Genomic DNA, 24,111 nt, shown 5'->3' on the forward strand with positions numbered 1-24,111 from the left:
AGAATTTGATCTGTTTCATGTCTGGAAGGTTGCCGTGCAGGAATTGTTAAAGATCTTTGAGGTATCCTACTGCAGAATCTGCCTGGTGCCTCATGAACTATTGAGACAAGGAAAATACAATCTGAAAAAACAGAAAGTGCTGATGGTTGAATGCAAAGTGTGGCATACTGGAAATAGAAACATATACAGCTATTCTTAAGTCTCACTGACCCTCCCACATTTTTAAAACTGAACAGTATTTGTGGAAGGCTGCATTAACTAAGCTTCAAATTATCACCATCATTACTCCACTTTTTATGACAACTGCCGCTGTGCTAAGGCATTTCCCTACACAGAGGTACGAGAATCACTAATAATATAAGGACAGACAGACCAATAGGTGAGCTTTGACATTAGCATACACGTTACCTCATCTTACTATACCACCACAGTGTATTTTAGAAATAATTGGAACATAAAGATAGAAGGAGCCTTTGCAGATAAGCTCAGCAGTCACACTCTGGATGAAGGAGCCTGTGCAGAGCTAACACAAGCAGAAGCAGTTGTGGAAGTAGTGGCAAAGTGCAGTATAGTGGAGTGGAAAAGTAAAGAAACACTTGCTTTCCAAAACCAAGACACAGATACACACACTTATCCTCAAACTGGGAGACAAAAAAACTGAATGTGATGGATATTTGGTAAGAGATGGGTATCNCACATTCAGAAAAAAATCAGTGGCAAGGAAGATTACTTATGATAGTTACAACTGGTGAAAAACAGAATTGGTTAAACTACTCTGACTTCAGTGAACACCTGTGAAGACAACACACGCTGCACAGCAGACTTGCAACTGGCCAGAAGAATTAATTCCAAATAAAATTGAGGTCACTCAAGCACTGTCTGGTCACTCCTTAGAGACAGACTGCACAAAAATCTTGATTTCTATTCCGATAGATGTGGGACTGAGGTCAAAATCTGGTTATGCAGTCTTAGGTCCACAGTAACATCACAAAGGTCACTGGAGCTTCAACTCTGTTACAGAAGTAGTCAAGAAGAAAGCCTGGGCTGAGAATTTAAAAGTGTGAAATCAGGCTTAAAAGAACATGGTTGGAGTTCTACCTCCTAGCTGTAACTAGGAAGAATGGAAGGAAGGAAACATCTATTCAGAACACTTACTGAGATTTTGACACAAAAATTTTATCTTTTGGACCAACCTGTGAATACATGTAGATTCTTTGAAAAGACTTGGGTTCCAACTCAAATAAATAACATCATAGTACTGGCACAGGTCCTCCCAGGAAATCCAGAAAATGCCTAAAAAGGAAATGCTGTTATTGTTTTCTTAGCAGATATCTTGATTTTACTTGTTTTTCAAAAGTCTCTTTCTGGGCAAATGATACAGCTTATATTAGCCAACATTTCTGCAAAACTTAGTTTGCAGAACTGCATTGCCCACATGTCTAAATTTAAACAAACAACTTAAAGCAAGAAAAAACAAGTTAGTCTCTGCTTATTATCAAGAACTTTCTGAAGCTGTCAGAATGCCTTTCATTCTCAAGCACTAAGCAGAAGGTATGAGAGGATCTGTTACGTTGAAAGAGACGTCATTAGGTGATTCTGACCTGTCTTCCCCTTTTCTAGGTTTCTGAAAACAAAAAGGACATAGTCAAATGGGTTCCTGCAATTCAACAACATCCTTCAGTAATCATCCAGCACAATCAAGTATTCAATCAACATATGAGTATGTTTGAATGTATTTCTAAGATACTTCATCCAATGCCTACGTCACTTGCTTTGGCACCCTGAATTTGCTTCACCTTTACAACACCTTCACCTTTGCTTCTCCCTTACAACTTCCTTTACAACATAGCTCCCTTAATTGCAAGCTCCTGTAACTCCAGCCAACAAGAGTGCCTGCAAAACAATAGATTCCTAATGGAATGAACTCTTAAAGTGGTAACAGCCTTATAATTCAAGTCTCTGACATAGGCAGCTGCACATCTTGCAGCACTAAAAAACAGTCATAATAGCTACACACAAAAAGTAAGACCAGAGTGCAAATCCAGTTAGAAGGAGCAACTCCATTAAAACTACTAATGTAATTTTATATAAGATTTTAACTACTAGATGTTACAAACTACTTACTAAATGAATTGGTAAATAAATAATGAGCTACTCCCTCATAACTGTCACAAAGCCAGGGCTGCTATTCTTATATTTTAATCAAAAGTTTTCCTTATGCATTTGCGTGAGGCTTATCAATAAATGCTCTTCATAAAAGAGTTTGGCAAAATAAACACCTGAAGAAAAGTACAAAGATCAGTGTTTACAGAGCCATAGTGCTGTCTACTCTTTTATATGGATCTGAATCATGGGTCATCTACCGCCACCACCTCCGTCTCCTAGAACGCTTCCATCAACAATCTGTACAATCCTAAACATCCACTGGTCAGATTATGTGATCAATACATCTGTTCTAGAGCAAGCAGCTGTCACAAGTATTGAGGCCATGTTACTGAGAACGCAACTGCGCTGGGCAGGGCACGTCTCAAGGATGAAGGACCACCGCCTCCCTAAGATCCTGCTCTATGGTGAACTTGCCACCGGCTGCTGCAAGAGAGGAGCCCTGAAGAGAAGATATAAGGACTCCCTGAAAAAACATCTCAGCCTCGGCCATATTGATCACCATAACTGGTCTACTCTGGCCTCCAATCGGGAGGCCTGGAGACACACCATCTATAACGCTGCTGATGCTTTTGAGAACGCACGCAGGGTCACCCTCGAGGAGAAAAGACAACGCAGAAAGAACCGTGTCTTGCAGAATATACCACCTAAGGAGTCTTTCTGCTGTGCCTTTTGCAACCGGACGTGTCTATCTCGTATTGGCCTTTTTAGCCACCAGCATGCCTGTAACAAACGTGGGTAGAGCCCTTCCCAAATCTTCGTTCGCGAAGCCTAGCCATGATGATGATGATTATCAATAAATGCTCTAATTTAATGGATTTGAATGTATACTGTAGTAGAAACAGAGTGGCACTGAACAAAAGGGCTCCCTCATAGAGATATGCAGACAGCAACTAGGATACAGTAAAAAGCAGAACTCTCTTTCGGAAAGTAAAATGCAGCTACTGTAGAATTTCTAAACTATTGGCAACCTGTCCTTCCACCACCAAACCCACACTGACTTTCCAGATACTATACTCTGCTGCTCCCTTAGAAAGAAGAGACAACACTGGGCATCATTCCAAGTGGTTTCTCTGAGCAGGGACATACTAGTGCCACTATCTCGAAGATGGATCTCAATCTAGTCTTACAACCTGAAACACAGTGTATATAATTAATATATCTATAAACAAATCTTCAAAGTAATGCAAGGGAGAAAGAACCCACTTACCTCCAGTACAGGCAAGACTAATTTAAATACTGATTACAGTAAGCATGCTGTATGTATTTGCTAATGCCATAGGGAAAACCCCACAGAAAGTCCAATGACATATTAAAAAGCATGTTCTCTTTGCACTGAACTCCCCCACACTCAGATGCTGAGACAGCAACACATAAGCAAGGAGGTACTTTCTTGTCAGTGAATTTGAGATATATTTAACAGTCCAGATTACTTAAACCTCAAGTCAAACCTGAAATGACAGATTTAGATACAGAAATACTTCCTAAACTTTTGGACTATTTAATTCATAGTATTTGTTTTACTCTCCTTGTGCTTAAGCATTTATTTCCACCTTCCTACAAGGATACATGACAAAGATCTGTATTATTGGAAAAAAATAGTGAATTCTCAAACTTTATTACCGTTATCTATTTTCTGAGCTGTTCTTGGATCAAAGTTCAAGTATTTTTGTAAATCTGGGGTCCAATTTCTTATGTCATTTTCACTGTATCGTCCCTTCCAACGTAAGTGGCTCCAGGGATTTTTCAACTGAAGAAATCTAAGTCCCTATAAAATAAAATTCATCTTGTCAGGGTAATTTTTACATATTCAAGGTATTTTTTATATGGACCAATAGCTAAAGAAAAGACAGCATCATTAAGTTTTCTGAAATTTCCCAGTGGAGACCATGACAAAATACACTATATTAGCCATTAGAGAAAAAAATCAGTAGCTGCCCACCTAAGGTAAACCTAGAAACCCACTGGAGTTTTCAAACAGGCATCTGAAAACATGTTCAGTTTTATTTGATACCTTATATTCTCTTATGTCCAAGACTGCATATGCATGGGTTGGAACTAAACCCCATTTTTCTCCTTCCTCTTCAGACATCACCCCTGTTGCTGTGGTAATAAGGACATCTCCCTTGTGAAATCTGTTCAAAAAAAAAGCGAAAAATATCTTAATAAAACCTTGCAAGTTGCAAACTAGCATTTGCCAGAGCCTGCTATAGTACATTTTTAGACTGTCCATTAGCATGCCTTTGGTTTTTGGTCAGCAGAAATCACTCCTGAAAAAGCTTAAGAAAGTGGAACTATTTTTCTTTCAGAATTAAGTACAGACTTTAAGTGAAAAATTATTTTTTTAATGTGACTTCATATTTTCATAAACATAATTCAGCATTTATCAACCTGAAGTTCAACCTGTGTCACTTTTTAAAGATACTCTTCACAGGTCTTCAGCTGAGCACAAACGTGGTTTCATCAACACTTAGCCAAGCACTGCATGTAGTAAATTAATAATGCTGTCAACACCCTCAGGATTCTGAAGGTGCTTTCCAAAACCTAAAGAATGAGAAGTTCGTGCTTCTGTACTTTTGCAGGTGTTCACACTCAAGTTTTGTGTTATGAATAGCAATTGTTAATTTTGCAGCAATTATTACTCTGAAAACACACTAGCATGTTTCACAGTCCATGCTAGAATTCAAGTACAGACTCAGTGTCCCCAGTCAGTGTACAGGGTCACTGGGCTATGGATCAAAACATTTTCAGTCTAGCACAGGTAAGCAATAGTGATGCTATAATGGCTAGATACCATTCTAACTGCAGTCACACCTCCAAATTACAGTGCTGGAATATCTGAAGAATTGTTGACAGTCATCTAAAAAGCTCCTAACCAACTGAAAAAGCACTGTCAAAAGAGTCATGCTCTTCTATCATGAATGCAGATGTTTCAGTCATCAGAATAACACCCCTCTACTGCACTCACATACGTAAGAAACTGGTTGCACAAAACCATTTTGAAAGAAATCCAAGTATTTGATTGCTGGCATTTATAAATTGCAGCTCTGCCTTTCACCACAAATAGAATAATAGAATCATTTAGTTTGGACCTTTAAGACCATCAAATCCAACTGTTATGGTATGTCTGAAGACAAATATTGCTGTTTTGATAGATTTTTGCTGCTACTCCAGGACACTTACTAATGGGGCATAGTCTTGTGATATGATTAGAAATACTATATAATATCTGCTTGCTAAGGACAGCAGATAAGTGCATAAGTTCTGGGGAGCTGTGTGAGAACAACTTTTAAACACTTAACTTTTATGTTAGTTCCAAGCTGCTCTTCTGTGACTCTGTGTTCTATTTTCTTCATCAAGAAAAGGGCTACTATTATTTTTCTTCATATGTAAAGAATTCCACAATATTTTACTCTTCTGTTTTATCAAAGCCACCAATACCTCAATTTTTCTTCTTCCACAAAGTACATAGAAATTTTATAAAGCACAACCTGTAGCAATACCAAAATGCTATCAAAGGATCTATGATGACTGTACTGCTTTTACAGTGGTAATGCACCTACTACACAGCAAGCATTTTAATTACTTAGGAAAGAAAAAACATCTACCTCTGATAAAGCATTCTGAAAGTACTGTCTTTATTGAAAGCTTGATTGTCAGAGTGCATAGCAATTCTTTCAGGTATCCAACCAGTCAGTGCATGGAGATCAATATTCTGAAAAGCAAATATTCAAAAGAAATCAGAACAGATCCATCAGCATATGACATCTTATAAAAATGCCTCAAAAGAAATCAACACACGTTACAGTACAACTCTACACCTAAAAGGCTCAAGATAAAGACTAACAAAAAATTCTTTGATTAGATAAGGACAACATTTCCAAATCGTTTAACAAAAACAAAATGAAAAACAACCAAAACAACAAAACCAAACAAAACCCACAAAAAACCAAACCAAAAAAAACCCCCAACAAACCCCCCAAAAAATCCACACCCCCCCCAGAAGCTGGGAATTTCAGAGTAACAGAAGCATAAGAGAATCATCAGTCACACTCATTTGTGTGATGTGTTCTATTTATTTCATTGATTCACAAACTCTTAAAGCACAGTCTCAAAAGCAGTATATATGCATTTTAAATAATTTAAGTTTTACTTTAAGGCTCAGGGTTTGGTTTTTTTATTCTTTTTGGTAAAGCTGACACTGACATGTATTTCCATGAAAAGATGCTTTAATCTCCCAGCTCCTTGAAACATTGCTTATTCCTTTTCTTTCGCTTTTTACTCCTCAAAGCAAAAGCAGACACTCTAAATGTTTGAAGTGTCAATAACCAGCACTGCTGGGTGGGAACTTGAAGAATTACAAGTACAAGACAGTCAGTAAGTAACCCTGATTACACAAGGAAGCTAGAATATAGTGGAAACCAGAGGGGGTGGGAAGGGTGGAGATTAAATGTCACAAGTCAAGCTGTTTTTCCAGATAGCAAGTTAGAGAACAACGATGAGAATAAAACACATCTATTCTCACCAGCTTCTGTCCTTCAAAACAAAGCAGCCTGACACTGACATATGCACAGATAAAAATGTGTGCTACATTTACCCCTTACACAAAGCCACATTTGTTCCATAATAATTTTTCAAGGGATGATGATTACCTAGTATACCCTCCAAGAATGTGATTAACTAGAATGCGAACAGCACCATGAAATGAAAAAATACACTATTAAAATTTTAAAGAATTTTAAAGTGAAATCAGAAAGGCTTCCTAAGTAACAAATTAAGATTATAAGGGATACTCATTTCAGTAAACTGTCCCTCTTTGAAAGAATAATTTGCATGCCAGTTTAGCTGCAGCACAGTCAATGACTGTTTCTTTAGTAACCACATTATAGGAACCCGATACATATTTATGTAGGTGAGTGGAACAATCTGATAAACAAACTTGCACAGATCAAAGTACTTGCTCCCTCCATACACGTACTGAATGACTAGCCCTTTCCTAGCTGACTCCATTACCTAATGAGGGAGAACTGCCCTATTGAGTTAGAAACCAAAATCAACAGTATTGATATGGGCAAAGAAATTTTATGACTTCACCCAACACTTTCATCTAGGCTTTATATAAAATACAGGTACTTCCCGCCCACAAGTGTCAATAGTGCAGTCTGAGAACTAAGATTAACTCGGACCATCAAGATAGATATCTTGCTCATTCTACTTTGATAGAATAATTTCCTTAAGTACAGCTAAGAATATTTGAAAGAAAGAAACAAAAAAAAAAATTAAGAAAATGGCAAACCCAATACTTGTCTCCCCAAGCAATTCACTTTGATCACACTAGAAGGAAATTATTTGACCCAATATTATCTGAGTGGAATTTCTTCCTCTAAGAAATAATCTCATACTTACAGAATTTGATCCAGGAAAATCATATCCTCCCATGACCTTCATGTAAGCCTTTTCTATTAGAGACACCCATAATTCATTCTTATTATTAGAATAAGAGCAGAGAAGTTCCCCACTATGATCAACAGGTAACTGGTCATCTATGATTACCTGTTTGAAATGAATGAAAAATCATCATAAACCTAATAAAATAATTTGAAAGTGCTTAGGAAATAAACCAAACCCCTCATTAATACACAGCTTCTCAGATACAACCAGACCTGACCATTATTCTCACATGTTAACACCTCTGTCAATTCTGCAGTGGTTTGCCCAAGCGAAAAAGAAATTCTGTTGCCATCTCTGACTTGCACTGGCCCAACTGAGTGTCCAGTGATTGGCTGCCTCTCTTTGTCATATGTAAAATAGGAATGACAACAGTACAGTCTTATAAAGTGTTTAATATCTATTGTAAAAGGTACGTGCAGAAACGTTCAGTGTAATAACAAGCATAAAAAAGTAAAGAAAAGCCAAACAACATTCCTCAACTAATTAGGAATCAAGAGCATGGACTGTGCTTGGTAGCCAGCAGAAAAATAAACATTTATTTGTCTATAAGGAGACAAACTGTGTCATATCACTTTCATAGCCTCTACTTCTAGATTTAAGTTTCTTCCCTCTGAAGAGGGAAAACAACTCATAGCAGCAGCTGTTACAGTATTAACATTTCTTCCTTATATTGGGTAGCATATATTCCTCATTATCATAGATTGTTCCTGCATACTTGTAGTGGTATGAGACAGTTTCTCTGAATAGATTTTCAGTTTTCTGTTGGCATTAGTCCATTACATACAGGCTACCAACACAGCACATTTTCTGGTCAAATCCTATCTGTGCAAAAACGAATAATCCTTTTCATAGAAGAGCAAATGGCCATTCATCATAACAAAAGGAAGCCATTAAGAGATATTTTGGAAGGGGTAATAAGAGCAAGGCAAACACATAAATGATACTTTCTTGAAACATTCAGATTCCAGAATTTTGCAGCTTAAGGACTTCCTGACCCAGAGGTTATATCCCTCTGACGAGTTTCGCCTTACTCCCCCACCCCCATGAATATGCTCACTCTACTTCTGAACTCCCCTAAACATTCATCAGACAATATGATCTGCAATAATCAGTGCTACTATTAAGTATTATATGGAGAAATACATTATTTTATGTCCTTATTTATTGTGCTGAAAAGAAAATTAAGTTTTTTGTCAGTTTAAAAAGTTCTGTGTTCAGGCATCTCCTCTCCATACTAAAAATCTGCAGTCGAGTTACTCCTCTATGGTCATTCCATATCTATACTCTGCCTGGATGTCCCCCTCTGTACTTTTAAATTCTGTAACTTCCTTTCTAAGATGGGGTGGAAAAGTGCACATCCAATTCATAAATATGGGATATGTAGTTTTGCTCCTGTTTGGTTTTCATAATTCTTTTAAGTGATATAAGGATTTTTTGGCTACGCAAGCACTTCACAGTGAAGCAGACCAAGCCTTTAAAATATATGACTTAAACAGTAATAGCACTAAGTCTCCCCAAAACCATTTACCTTTCTAGGTACACCATTGATATGAAGCTTCACCATGTATTTACCACATGGATTATACTCTGGCTCCCCTTTCTTATTCTGAGGGTAAATTATACTGTTAATAGAAAAAAAAAAGAAAAAGAGGAAGTTGTGACAAATTACTTGGCTGATAACAATAAGAGTGGAATTAACACAGTTTGTTCCTGGAATTTATACTTAACATCAATATAGAATTTTTAATGAAAGAGCAACTCAAATTTAAAGTAAAAAATAATCATGTGGAAATAGGTTTTATTTTTCAGGCCTTGCTTTTCCTGCAGGTTTCTGCTTAATATAGTAGCAAAAAGAACATAAGTAACCTAATTGTTTCTCAAACAGAAGCAAGGCAAAGAAAATTATCATTATTAAACAAATGGTATTTACATATCTCTAATGTCATTCAGGGAAGTACTGTATTTATAAGTTAAACATTTGAAGAAGAAGGCAGTGCAGAACTCACTGCTCTTGAAAAGAACACAAGTTCAGTTCTAATGAGAATAGGTTAAAACGAAGCAATCCAAAAACATTCACACACTGGTCTGGCAAGGGGCTCCCATCAAAGTCCACAAAACTCATGGCAAATTTATCATGGGATCCCCAACGAGTGGAACTCAGACAGTTTTGCTAACATTAATTCTACAATGAGTTGCAACGAAACTATAAAGCATTGTAAGTAAAATTTCTATTAAAAAAATCCCAAACAAATAAAAACCCCTTCCAAACTATTCATTACTCCTTGAAGCAGATCTAAGTTAAACACCAATGTCTGTATACGTATCTATATATAGTTGGCTCTCCTCTTAGAAGTGCTGAAACCACAAGTCCAAGGGAGATGAAGGTGAAACAAATGCTAGTTTTTACTGTGTACAAGTGTCATGGAACATCTTGCAAAAGCTTGGCAGTATTAAGTCCAGAAAGACCTTAGAAAGCAACAGCTACTTACCTCGTGATCAATTTTTTGTTATATCTTCTTTCATATGCTGCACTGATAGCTAGTGATGCCACAAAAGAGCAATCTGACACTATTGTCTACAAAGAAAAGAAAACCAGTGAGGACATTTTCTAATAACTCAAATACTGAAAGATGAATGCAGTGTATGGAGGGAAGGAAAACCATCAGTTAGTAATTGCCTTCAAAAAGGAAAGCTTTAAACGAAGAGAAACAAATCCACTACTAAAAAGGCAGGAAGTGTATGCTTGTTAAACACGAGTCCCCTACAAAGCAAACCAAAGTTAGAATTACTAATGACAATCAGAGGCAAGCACAGATACCTCAGCACGCATTCACACTTACTCCTTCCTCCCAAATACCATATCCAAGGGCATAATCTATTACAGATTCCAGAATAGTTTGGACCATCTGCAACTTGACACTAGGATATGTCCCCGTTCTCAATGGGCCACTGCTTCCCATCAAATAAAAATTTAAAGATCTTTCTCATTACTTTTCCCATGCACTAAATGAAGTGAGCAATTTGCTGCAGAGTACACCTTGGCTTTTTCATACTACCCTTACCACTATCTCTAGAAAACAGGATTTTCAGCTGGAATTCAAATTCTAATTTTCACTGTCACTGCTAACACCTGTTTATTCTTGTGGACAGAAAACTTATGGAATTTATTTATTTATTTAATCTCATGAGGGTCAAGGAATGAACTCTCACATTTGGGGATTCCTTTTTGAACAAGAAAGTTCCCTGGGAGCAGCACACACTTCTCTTTAGGAACAATTTACCTGCTTTATGCTGAAACTTGATACAGTGTAGATCATGGTAGGGTTATTTGTTATGTCATCTGGTCGCACCCACTTGGCAAACATTGCTTTCTGTTTGGGGGATAATGGTAACTTCCCGCATTTATCACTAGATTTAAAAGAGAAAAAAAAGTAGAAATAAATCAGTAGCAGTTTAGAAAAGCTTTTCATGGTTTGACCAATCCTATGTACATCTGATAGATTGTGCAAAATATGTACAGAAAAATTAAAAAGCTGTAAAACAATTTCAAAGAACATCACTTCTAAGTGTGTGATTTTTAGAGGAAAAAAAAAATGAAATAAAACCCAGGAGTTTCCTTCATAAAAGATTGAACAGCAGGGAATTCCAAAAAGCCACCTACACCAGTAGAAACTCAAATTCTGCACTTTATTTGAATATGATGAACCTAATAATAAAAACTTTCTTTAGTTTTGAAAATTGAGGCTTGTTTGATTGATACGCCTTTAGCAAAAAACTGGGAAAAAAACCGAACCAAAATAAAAAACCAACCCCAAGTGTCTTTGTCTGTTATGGCTATGCAATCTTGACATATTATTATTGCTCATGAATGAAGGTCTAGCAGTTACATATCACTATTCCTCGGAATAGTCCTTTACAGAGGAAAGGGCTACCACCCTCAGTTTACAGGTAACTGACACAAAGGGAGCTAAACTCTGTGTGGAGCAGAATTAGAAAATGGGACCAAGTTGCCAGCCCAGCCCAATATTCCAAAAAGTCAAATATAATGTTGTCCTTACAGGCCTGAAGGCACAACTGCAAAAGCACTATACAGCAAGGTCAGCCTACAATGAAGTCTTAAGTTCAGAATGGAAGAAGGAAGTGGTAGTATTTAAGTATCTCTGCCTGAATTATGATTAAAACCCTACCTTACCAATTTTAATCTCCTAAAAAGAAAACACAGAAATACCAAATATGGGAAAGTTTTGAAAATAAAAACAAAAGTGAAGTTCAGAAATTGAACCATACTTACGAAAAAGGCATAGGGAAAGCAAAACGTTCCCTCAGATCCACACTCATGAAAGGTACATATTCAATGCCATTAATTTTTGAAGTCTTCCTGAAAGTCATAACAAAACAAATATAGTTACAAACCTATCTATCATCTTTCAAAGACTAAGTTCCAAAAGGTAATAGCAACAAAATCAGTTTTTAAAAGGTAACAGAACAGTGCTTCTGAAAACTAGACAACTGTCACTTGAAATCGATGTATTTGATAGTTTTAAAAATTCAAAATTTAGGCTAAAGGTTTTATGGATTATTTGTAGCTTATTCCACCTATAATAAAAATCTAAGCAAAAGGAATTGGATGCAACAGAAGCCACAGTCCTACAAAATATTATGCAACCTCAATTTCCAGTGCAGTTGCTTAATCTATGAAAACACCTCTGTACTTTGGCTTCTCAGAGCCAGATCTCTCATGAACTCATTTTGGAAAATCTTCAACTTACCTGAGCACTTCAATCTCCTCTGCAGTGTATCTCTGACCTTGAGGTTCACTAGCTTGTACTGCTCTGATTGTCTGTGGTTTATCATTTAAAGAAAAATCAGGTCCTAATGGGAAGAACGTTCTCACTGGCTGATTTGGTTTAGCTGCAGTTGACTTTTCTTTCTGAGATGACTTTGACATAGATTCCTTCAGTGCCTCTGCTCTAAAGCAAATAAAAATGCATTTTACTTACAACAATGATAAAAACATAGTTATGGTTCAATTACTCATTCTCTTGGTTCATGTTCCCACATATATTACATGGAAAGAACAAATGCCCAATTTGTTCACCACTTTCCCTAAAAAAACCCCAAAATCTATTTCTGATGCTGGTACTTTACTTTCCTGTTCTTGAATCAATTAAAAGATAGCATTTCCAACTCACATAAGCTACTTTTGGCAGAACTCATTAGATTTTTATTGCCTCTAAATTACGCTAATAGGAGAATTTGTGTAAGTGTTCATTATCTGGAATCTCAAAACAAGATCACCGAAACACAGAGAGAGAAAACTGATTTGCACCCTCTCATACCTTCCGGATTTATTTTGTCTAGCAGCTACAATAGCAGTAAAAACCCACAGCCATTCTCACAACCCAGCATTTCAACTGCTTGAAGACTGTGTATTCGGGAGCCATATTTTGTTGTTGCTGCATTAAGCTGGTGGATGGTCACACACATGCAAAATACTGGTTTCTTTCTGAACACAGACCAAGCAGTGCTAAAAACCAGCTTATACTGAAACTTTGCCCGACGTAGGCCATGATTCACCGTCAAACAGTTGATTTTAGAAGAGGTATCTTGAACTTATACTTGTGCAAATTGTTTCAGACAGACACTTTATTACACATATACCATGCAATTAGATTGCTATTGTCAAGATAAGTGTTTCCCAGTTTCCAAGTCGTCTTCCTTATGAAGGGACAGTGACACCTTAACTTCATGCTGGCTTCAATTCAGCATTTTTATAGAAGCTCTGATATTTATCTCTGAATACTGAAGCAGTGCATTTGTTCGAGCATATACACAGTCCTTTCCTAATTCTGCATGTCCCAAGATTCCCAGAGGGCTGGCACAACAGCTGCTACATTCAGCAGTGTAGCAGCTGGCAGCTAGCTCCAAGGAGAAGTCTACGGGAGCTTGGTCTACCCAGAAACCATGCAGACATGCAAGACTGAGAACACAACTCAGAGGGTGCACTTAGACCTGACAGCAAGTATATTTACTAACATTAGCAGTACTCACCTATCCAGCGCTTGTCGAGCCAGCTGTTTCAGTTTGGACTGGAGGCCTGCTTCTGAAGTTTCAGTAGCCTGAAGTACAAAATAAAAGCAAGAAAAAACAAAGCTACACATTGAAAGAAACCCAGCATGTTTTAAAAGCTCAGTTTGTCATAATTCTAGATTACACTGAAGAGTAACTAGCTATTTTTCCCAATTCTATTTTTAAATGAGCAAATATGTGGGGGTTGTAGGGTTTTTGCTGTTCTTTTTTTTAAATCTCATCATAAAAACCATATGAAGTACGTAAATATCATTTTGCTGTTCTAGTGAAATGTTCATAAAATGGAAGTGATGTTTAAAAACATCACATGGGAAACATAACATACAGAAAAAAAATTTGCCAGAAGAATTAACTGTATTAAAACACTATGGGCAGAAAGAACACAAAACCAAATGTAACATACACTACTGAGCTTGGATGTGTTCTCATTCTTTCCCCCAATGAGTAAAAAATAATCAGGGTACCTTAGGAAAAAAAAATACATTTTTGAATGTTTATTTTCATAAAATACAAACTAACAAGACAGATGTGCAAGAACAACATTTTTAACTTGCAGTCAAAGGCATAGAACTATGACAGGGCAAGGAAACAGGTATCAAGAGTGCTAACTTCTGTTCCCAGTTGGGAGGTCAGCTATGACAGTTTACATTTTCCTTTTCCTTACAGGTGAAGCATGGCTTCTGCTGCTAAACAATCTGCAAGAGGCACAACATGACATGTGGCTTCTCCTGTGACACCCACAAGTGTGACAGGTTTCAGGTTCTAGCTTTGTAGCTTGACCAGGTCAGCCAGGTCAACTGAGGATACAAAAAACAAGCTACTTTCACCCCAGGAAACAAAACGAGAAACACCCTCTACAAGCTACTAACTTCATTTGCAAATAAATTACACGCTGGAGTTCCTAGTTGGAAAAGATTCTGAAAGATGTATGAAGGTAAGCAATGGAGATGGAACACCAGCACAGTCATCTAGGAATCAGCCACACAAGAGGAGGAATGGCTGCTCTCTGAGTACTTTAAGGGTAAGGAAGAAACAAATTTCTCCACCTGCATATTCTAAGGAGAAAAATAGAAGTAAAGCTTCAAGATAGCAGAGTTCCTTCAATCTTCTTTCATCCTGGGAAGAAGGTGGTACTTTTGGGTCACCCCAAGGGACAAAGCTTACCACCATGTCAACAAAATAATATGCTAGTCAAGATTAAAAGAAACTTCAGCAGTATCTTGTACCTCATGAAGTACCCGATGTTATACATGCATATATATATGCAGTTATTAATAAAAATATGTTCTTTCAGACATGAAAAATACATGTACAAAATACGTACTTTCAGACTAACTTCAGTAATATTTTCATGCACTGACACAACAGGAGGAGGAACACAGCAGAGGAAAAACAGTACACTGCCGCAGCAGATGTTATGTAATAGACTGAAAATGTTCTGCTCCAACAGCTCAAGTCAAAAAACTAGAGCAGTTCTACTAACTCTTGATCTGGTTACACTGCATCACCAGGGGTTTTTATCCTAGGTATAACCTCTTTACAGAATTCAGAGAAAAGAACTTACTCTAGCATGTAGCAACAGTAACATACCACTCTCAACAACCCGCATATATTTTTACATTATAAAAAGGGAAAAGAAGGGAAAAAGAAAAACAGACTTGGTGGAGTTACATTATGATGGTGAGCTCTTCTTATAATGAGTTAGTTAAGGCAACTGGACTTAGGGGAAAAAAGCAGTACCTGTAATTATATTCTTCATCATTTACATAATGGCCAATTTGTCCTTATTAATTTCAGTGTGAATTGAATTCACTCATAACAGCTTTAATGTTGAGCAATCAAGTACTATTTTTACTAGTTTTGGCATCAGTAGACTATTACATCTTCAGAAAGTGTCACACACAAAAATTTCACTTAAATTACTTCCTTTAATGTAGTCAGAAAGTAATACAGCTGACACATTAGCAAGTCATCTTCAGTTTTAACAGTTTTTAATTTGGTTTAGCACTGTATTTGCTCCAGGGCAAAAATTAACATGAAAAACGTTCCAGAATATTTCTAGTTTTTAGTATGATCCAGTTCAGAAAAAAAACCCACACAGAAATCACAAGACCCCAAAAATTTACAGTGCTGTATAGCAACACAACACAGGCTGGAAGAAATGCTAAAAAAAATACAGTGGGGAAAAAAAAGATTAAAAAGTAGTTTTTAGAAATACAGGTACTCCATTTTCAAGCCAGCCTTTAAGAGTCAGTCACTTGTGTAAGTTGAAGAATTTCTTACCATCACATAATTCCACCAAGTTAACCTGTAGCTTAACATACTGTTTTCAAACAGAGTTCCACGGCTTCTGTGTACAACTCTATAGCTTCTTCTGCATTGCCTTTATCATCTTCATCAAAAGCCTGTGTAACTAGGAAGTGAGCACGCTCCAAGTCCAACTGTTGTTTTGACTTCAGAGGGTCTGTTTTCTGTGACTGAACTAAACGAAAAAGAAAGTATTTAGCTTTCTTCAGCAGCAGACATGTAAAAACATCCTTAACAAGGTATGGAAACACTAGCAACCCTAATCAGATGAGTAATAACTATTTCTTGTCTGGAAACTAATGTCTGGAAACATCTAGGCAAGGACCACCCCCTCCCTGAAGCAGAGATACGCTCTCAGGATATTTCAGATGTCAAATAATGTAAATAAAATCTCTTTCATACTACACTGAGAACAAGTATGTTTATGTCAAATATTGCATCATTTGTGAAAACACATCACCTAACAAAACATACGAGTTCCTTAGGTGTCCACTTCATTTAATACCTTTATTAATGACCTGAAGGAGAAGGCAGAGTGCACCTTCACCGAGGTTGCAGACCCCACCAAACCAATTCATTCAAGCACACAGCTGTGTGAATGAACACAGCTGTTCAAATGGACACAGACAAGCTAAAGTAACAGGCTGCCAAGAACCTCAGGACAAATGCTATGCCCTGTGCTTGGGCAGACTAACACCCTGCAGGGTATAGGCCCATGAAGGAGGGTCTGGGGGACAGGTGGATGAACCTGAGCCAGCAGGACCCCCGCAGCAATGAAGGCTAACAGCACCCCGGGCTGCATCATCAGGAGCACAGCCAGGAGATTTGAGGGTGGGGAAACGATTGGCACCCTCTATGCAGCACTCAGCAGACTGTCTGGAATGCTGCATCCCGCCTTGGGTCCCCAGTGAGGCTGAGGCTGGAGGACTTCGCCTTTAGAAAAGCTGAGGAAGCACAGCTTGTCCAGCCAGGAGGAGAGATGGCTTTGGGGGGACCTAATAGCAACCTGTCATTATTTGCGAGCTTGTTAAGAAAGAGCCTGAATCCATTTTCTTCACTGCAGTGTGAAGAAAGGGAATGAGAGTCAGTGGCTATGGATTGAAACAGGGGAGAATACAACTAGATATATATAAAAAAATAATCACTAGAAATACAATTGCACCCTGGAATGGGGGCTCAGGGGCACCAGGAAATTTCTGTCCTTAGGTGTTTTTAGGACCTGACTGAACCTAAGCAACTTGGTCTAAAAATCAATGTCTACCCTGCTTTCTGCTGGACATAGGCCTTCCAAGGTCCCTTTTTGGCCAAATGATTCTATGATTCTAATTGAGAATTGCAGGTGTGCAAAAATTGAAGGATTTAGTCTGGGCAGAAACATTGAAACCAGATCAAACAAGGAAACTCTTATGAGAGCAAAGAGCTCCTTTGCCCTCTCAACATTAGTAATTATATATAAATATCAGAACCCACTTGCTTCAAATCCATCATGCAGCTAACCTCAGATGTGTGTTTTGATTTGTTCCTAATCAATTTTTATCGCTATATTTAATTACTTTCTCATGTTTTCTCTGCAGATGAGATTCCTCAGAATATTTAAAAGCAAAGAATACCCACACTCAAGTCCTTAGGTAGTTCAGTCTCCACTTAATTTCTGATGTATCAGAATTCAAAGCACTGATTTGTGGTTTTTCACAAAGGACAAGGAAATTAGAATAATGAAAAACAGAGCAAACACCATTGATATGTATTTCACAGCAGCAAACAACTTTCTAATTAAACCTCTGCTTAAATTAATTGAGTGGAAAGCTCCTTACCCACCTGCTGAATGGAGAGCTTGAACTCTCTCCAAGTACTCATTTATTTTTTCTTGAATATTTTCCAAGTTTGACCCAGCCATCCCAGCATAAATCAAGGCTTGTGCGGCTTCCTGCAGACAGAAGAATTTGAGACAAAGTTAATGTTTGCTGCCTAGAAAATTACTTTCCATAAACAGAGGGCCTACAACAGCCTTGAGTTGCTTGAAAGCAAGCCCTTACATCTACAAAAAGACTCAGTGGCTGAAGGGAAATTCTGCTGGAAAGAAGAAGTTTCAGGTTATAAATTAGATCACGTTCAATTTCTCACATCTGGAAAAACCTATAAGACTATAAAAATATTTAGAAGTTCTGTAAGACAAGATCTTAGGCCTGTCTGTAAAGTATCGTATGAAATTAGGAGATTTTATGTAAAACTTTCCAAGCATGCATTGAAACCAGTTTGGTTTTAAAGCCGTGGATTTAAGGTTAGGAAAAAAATTAGCTACTCAAGTTATTTGCATTTAATCTGATAATAATGATAAAAGCTTTTCAAAATCAGATGCAAAGAATTTTGGGGGATTTTTAGTATTACTCAGATAAAGCTATCAAATGTGGAAAGTCTATAAATTTGAGGTTTCCTACCTTCTCAAACTTGTTTTTTCAAATATTTGCACGTACACAAAAATACTGGATGCAAGTCTACTTCCAGAAGGGAGCATAGGCCTCCAGCTCAGAAGCACAGTATGCTACCCACATTAAGGCTTGTCCCATGCTGTACAAATCTATCAAGAAAAAACACCTTCAGTTGCATAAGCTGTCTATCCATTCACTAAATTTACGAAAAACATGTAAGGTTTGGCAGGGCTGCAATCAATAGCCAGACCTGACACAGTCTCAGAACCACATGGGGAATCCACAGTTGTCACCCACAAAAATGAGGACAAAAACCTTATTTTGTCCTCATTATTGGCATGGGGAAAAAACCCACAACACTCTTGTGGCAGTGCTCATCTTCTCTGCAGCACAAGAGGAGAGGAGGTGGTCGTATAGCAGGCAGGCTGGTACCAGAGAAAGCAAAATAGTAACTAGAGAGCTGCTTCACAAAGATAGTGCTCAGAGAGGCTGCTCTGCACAGGGCAAGCACAGAACCATGGCCAACGAGCCCCTTGTGTGCTTTATGGCCATTGTTTCTGTCAAGCTTTGCAGTTTGCTCCCCTACTCATCTGCCCAGTTTGCCCAAGCTTAAAACTGATCCTGACATAGGCTGTACTTGTTATCAGGATGAATTTTCACTAAGAAGCATCACAGAACCAAGTACCACATACTCCCTGTTGGCATCCATCTCCATATTACGTCACATAAAACGTCCACAGCCACAGAAAGGTAAACTGAAGTTCCATTTATATGTAGCAATTAACTACCATTAAGGTCTAGCACACAACTATTCTTCGGAGGGGGAAAAAACGCACTATAGGTACCTGCTCAAAGGATAAATATATTTGTCTGTGACATATGACAAGTACAGACTGACAAATCAGGTGCTCTATCATAAAGGCGTGTTGTCTACATACGATGCAAAGAACAAATGTGGATTTTCAAACCAGTGCTGCAAAATCAACTGATGTTGCTTCTGTACCTTCAGGAACAACTGTTTTGCCTGGTTTTAAGAGGTAAACATAACGAAAACAGTCTTTTATAAATTAAGCCTCCAAAGGACTAAAGAAGTTGACCTGCAGAGCCAGCCCCCCAGCTGTTTCCAGTGACCAGATGGACATGCAATTCAGAGTTAGCATTTATGATCTCTTCACTATCGTTATTGTTCTTTGTCATGAGTAGTGTGCCACAGCCACACTAAGCTAACTACTCATTGTCAGTCTGCAAGATGCTAACTGCTGGTCAACACTCAAACTTAGCAACAGCCTTTAGCAGCTTTGCTGAGGTCATTGGGTATCCAAAAACGATCTTGACATTTCTGCAGAGCACAACTAGCAAGCTGCCCCTAGGCTGGTTCACATGCAGCCCTCCTCTAGGGATCTATCAAAGTTAAGTGGCAGCAGGAAGTGAACAGCACCTGCAAGCCATAGAAATTCCATTCAGACCAGTCTGTTTCGCTGTTGTCTATGGGCAACAAGTGTAGCATTTTCCATGTTTCATCCTTAAGGTCACTTTCTCGCAGAAGCCAGTTCAACATCTAGGCTTTCCCACATGCTTACACCAGTGGGCTCTGAACTGCTTAAATCAGTTGATAAGACAGTTAGTGATGGGTCAGAGCTTACTTGCATTGTCCAAAAAGAAAAGCATGAAGGGCCCCAAAATACTAGATGATATTTTCTAACTACTTTTGTTTAATCTAATATGGCAATGATTCTTCAGGCAATATCCAGAAAGCCAAACCTATCTCAGCTGAAATATACACAAAGAATTCCGCTTTAATACTGTCTGCTGAGTTTGCTCTCACTCCTCCTGATCACAACAGGATTGAACACCTACACCTTTGCATATAATCTGACACAAGCGTCAATATCTAGTGTTGGACTGCCAAGAGGCACCTGTCTGAACAGCAGAAACCTTACCTGCAGTTGTGATTCAAAGCTATAACAGGGTCAAATATGTGACTGTGCTGCTCTCTGGCACAGCTTTTGCACGCCAGAAAACACTACCCAGGTTACACTCTTTGTCATGTGTAAGCTTCAAGTGCACCAAGATTGCCAGGAATGCGTTTTTGCACTTAGCAAGAACACTACCCATATGCAGCAACTGAAAAAGATTTTCCACACACTGCTCAAAAGCGTACGAGGGTGATTACTTGCACAAAGAGATGTTTTTATTATGTAGAGCAGTGAATAATTTCTTTCAGATATATGCAGAAATATACGGTACTGAAGCAATACTGGGCATGGATATCAGACCACGCACACACACTGCTGCTGGTAAGTACAGAGTTTATCAGTGTTATTATGGGTAACTATGACTTTTGCATACATATGCTTTACATATATAAACTTAACTCACACTACATTAACAACCAGGCTAAAAAAAAAAAAGATACTTCCCTTCCTATCCCTTCACACTTGCACGCACAGGCCACCATAATAATATTACTACGCTTTTTAAACATTTCATAGACACCTAACACTCATGAAGCAAAAGGCCAGCTACCAAGCCTTTAGCAAGTTAATGGAAAAGAATTACTTTGGCAGAATAATGGAATTTGCGGAACGATTAAAGTGACAAGGATAAACATGGCCTTAAAAAAAATCCCTCCTTGCAGGTGAGAAGTAAAGCCAGTGGGATATGGAACTTTAATGTAACTATGCAAAACATAAACCCAACAAAATGAGACAACTTACACAGGTGAAAAATACATAATAGTTGCACAAGATTTACTAAATACCAGTAGTAAGTCTATAGATATTGAGCAAGACACTGAATCAACCTCATTACACCCTCGGTTACACCAACCTGAAGCCGTACTCAAATAATAAAATCTGGTCCCTAATGGTTAAGAATATTCATACGTGGTTAAAAACACATCACTGACAGCTTATGATCTGAAGCTGTCTTACTGCTGAGCATCTTGTATTTCACCATAGACTTTTTTTTTTTTGATGACCAATTGTACAATAGAGTTGTTTCCAGCAGCACACTCAAGAGCAGCAGCATTGCCGACCTGCGGTTCTCCAAAATGCCCAGCGCTTACATCTCCAGCATAAAACTGATCAGCCTTTCCGGCCTGGCGGGGGTGGGGGAGAGGCCAGGAACGAAAGCGTAGAAGTAGCGAGGCAGAGACGTTTTTAGGTTACGACGAAGCTTCCGAGAAGCACCGAGGGGGCTGTGCTTCCAGTAGCTGGAAGAAGCGCCGGCACCCACTTATCCAGTACAGCACCTGCGGTGCCACCCCTAAACAGCAGCGCAGGGGCAGCGCTCGTTCCCACCTGAAAACCAGACGCAGGGAAAAGGCATTTCGCAACCCGCCCTGAGGGACGCGGCTCCTTCGGAGACTGACGGACAAACTTTGGAGGCGCACGGCCGGCCTTCCGCTCTCCTCCCGGCGGGCACCGCCTCGCCTTCCCCGGGCCGAGCGGGCCGTCCCCGGGCACACACCCCGGGCTGACCCAGCGCGCCCTCTCCGCCGGCAGGACCGGGCCGGGCCGCGCCGGGCCGCGCCGGCCGCCCCTCCCTCCCTGCCCCGGCCCTCCGCTGGCTGGGGGGAAGTGCGAACCCTCCGGTAGCTCCGGAGCATCAGCGCGGTGAGGGGACGGGGGCACTGGCGCCCCGAGGGAAGCGGCCCCCACCCGCCGTACCTTGTAGTAGAAGACCGCTTCCTGGTAGCGCCCGCTCTGGTCCCGCTGCACCGCCAGCTGCGCGAACTTCACCGCGTCCAGCTCCAGCGTGGTGGCGTCCATGGCCGGTGCCCTCCCGGTGCCACCACCGGCGGCAGCGGCAGCAGCACCTCTCCTAGCCCACCCTGTCCCCGCCGGCAGCTCCCCACCCGCCCGGCCGCTTCCCCCGCCCCCCTGACCCCGCCGCGCCCGCAGGACACGCCCCCATGTCTGGTTACGCCCCCCCCCGCGCATCTGGCCACGCCCAGCCGCTCTGACAGATGCTTTGGCCACGCCCACCGCGACCAGGCCACGCCCGCCCACCCTGGCAGCGGCCGCCCGCCCGGGGCTGCACTGCGCGTGCTCCGGCGCGCGGGGCTGGGTGGGGCTGGCGGGTGCCGTGGGGGGCGGGCGGGGGAAGGGGGGGAGTCGGTGAGGGGGGGCCGGAGCTGTGTGAGGGGCGGGCGCCTGACGATGTAGCGCTTAGTGCCATGGTCTAGTAACCACGGCGGTAGTGGATCAAGGGGTGGACTTGATGATCTCAGAGGTCCTTTCCAAGCCGGCTGATTCTATGATTCTATGACTCACATAATCACAGAATCAGTTAGGTTGGAAAAGACCTCTGAGATCATCGAGTCCAACCTATGACCGAACACCACCATGTCAACTAGACCACGGCACTAAGTGCCATATGCAGTCCTTCTTTAAACACCTCTAAGGACGGTGACTCCACCACCTCCCTGGGCAGACCATTCCAGTGTCTAACCAACCTTTCTGTGAAGAAATTCTTCCTTATGTCCAATCTAAACCTCCCCTGGTGCAGTTTAAGACTATGCCCTCTTGTTACTTGGGAGAAGAGACTGACTCCCACCTGACTACAACCTCCTTTCAGGTTGTTCTAGAGAGCACTAAGGCCACCCCTGAGTCTTCTTTTCTCCGGAATAAACAAGCCCAGCTCCCTCAGCAGCTCCTCATAGACTTGTGCTCTAGACACTTCACCTGCTTCATTGCCCTTCTCCGGACTCACCCCAACACCTCAATGTGCTTCCTGAACTGAGGGGCCTGGAACTGAACACAGTACTTTAGGTGTGGCCTCACTGGTGCCAAATGCAGGGGAAAAATCACTTCCCTAAATTGCTCCCCATCCCACCTCTCCCATGGTTGTCAGCCACGGGCAAGGGGAGCAGGCACAGCCCAAGGGTGCCTCTGCAGTGTTTTAAAAACAGAGTGGGGTTTTTTTCATTCATTTTTTGATGGAGGTACTCATGGTTAGCTCTTGAAGCTGGGTTTTCTAGCCTTAAAGAGAGCACTTTCAGTGTGTAACCAGTTCAGCTTTTTGTTCATGCTTTCAGAATTTCTCCTTAATCTGGGGGGTGGGATACTTGAGGACTGGGGTCCTTCCACAAGGAGCCAGATGGCAAAGACAAGGGCAAATGGGAACAAGTTTTACAGCAGAGGTTTCATCTTGACAAAAGAAAAAAAGTGTTGATAGTAAGATCAACTGTTCATTGAAAGAACCTCCCCAGGACATGGTAGAATTCTCATTGCTGGAGGTTTTCAAGAGTACTTAGACAGGGTGCTAGATAATCTCTTTTTCCCACAGAAGGTTGGACCAGAGAATCTTTCAAGGTCCCTTCTAACTTGGGCAATTCCGTGATTCTGTGGGCATTTATTTCTGCCTGAAAATACAGCTTATTGCAAGGCATTGTTTTCACCTTATGTGCCTTCCTTCTTAACCTCATCTAATGCTTGCTTTCTTATCTCCCTTGCCTGCCTTTTGCAGTCGATATTCTCTGAGAAGATCATAGCTCTATATGTTGTCTTAATCTAATTCCCTCCAGCTCCTGCCTTTTTGCAGAGGCAATATCAGATGAAAAAATTCAGGTCTCTGTTTCTGTGTCGTACTCCTTTACTACTAACGAGACAGAATCAGCTCATTCTCATTTGTCGTTCCTCTTTGAGACATTTTCATCTCTCTTTTC

The 24,111-nt window shown here is 40.1% G+C and overlaps 1 protein-coding gene across 5 annotated transcripts in view; it reads right to left on the reverse strand.

Moving 5' to 3' along the window:
• Nucleotides 1-22,281, reverse strand: part of CAPN7 (calpain 7) — a 34,117-nt gene extending 11,836 nt beyond the window's left edge. For 3 of the 5 annotated variants that reach the window (XR_001875314.1, XM_017817934.1, XM_017817933.1), the window contains exons 1-14: nucleotides 22,112-22,281; nucleotides 17,830-17,938; nucleotides 16,029-16,186; nucleotides 13,666-13,733; nucleotides 12,384-12,584; nucleotides 11,906-11,992; nucleotides 10,896-11,022; nucleotides 10,104-10,189; nucleotides 9,143-9,236; nucleotides 7,570-7,716; nucleotides 5,772-5,878; nucleotides 4,178-4,298; nucleotides 3,787-3,931; nucleotides 1,194-1,293 (exon numbers count right to left, since the gene is read on the reverse strand). Coding sequence is in view for 4 of the 5 variants with exons in the window: in XM_017817934.1 (XP_017673423.1) it covers nucleotides 1,194-1,293; nucleotides 3,787-3,931; nucleotides 4,178-4,298; nucleotides 5,772-5,878; nucleotides 7,570-7,716; nucleotides 9,143-9,236; nucleotides 10,104-10,189; nucleotides 10,896-11,022; nucleotides 11,906-11,992; nucleotides 12,384-12,584; nucleotides 13,666-13,733; nucleotides 16,029-16,186; nucleotides 17,830-17,938; nucleotides 22,112-22,213 (1,652 nt within the window). In the remaining variant the exon portion in view is untranslated. Of the gene's footprint in view, nucleotides 1-1,193; nucleotides 1,294-3,786; nucleotides 3,932-4,177; nucleotides 4,299-5,771; nucleotides 5,879-7,569; nucleotides 7,717-9,142; nucleotides 9,237-10,103; nucleotides 10,190-10,895; nucleotides 11,023-11,905; nucleotides 11,993-12,383; nucleotides 12,585-13,665; nucleotides 13,734-15,987; nucleotides 16,187-17,829; nucleotides 17,939-18,449; nucleotides 18,470-22,111 lie in introns of those variants that run through there. The other 2 variants (XM_017817935.1, XM_017817936.1) reach the window with 2 other exon arrangements.
• Between the last annotated feature and the right edge of the window lie 1,830 nt (nucleotides 22,282-24,111).

This window comes from Lepidothrix coronata, unplaced genomic scaffold, assembly GCF_001604755.1.
Source record: "Lepidothrix coronata isolate B3197 unplaced genomic scaffold, Lepidothrix_coronata-1.0 Scaffold64, whole genome shotgun sequence".
In the NCBI taxonomy this organism is placed as follows: domain Eukaryota; kingdom Metazoa; phylum Chordata; class Aves; order Passeriformes; family Pipridae; genus Lepidothrix; species Lepidothrix coronata.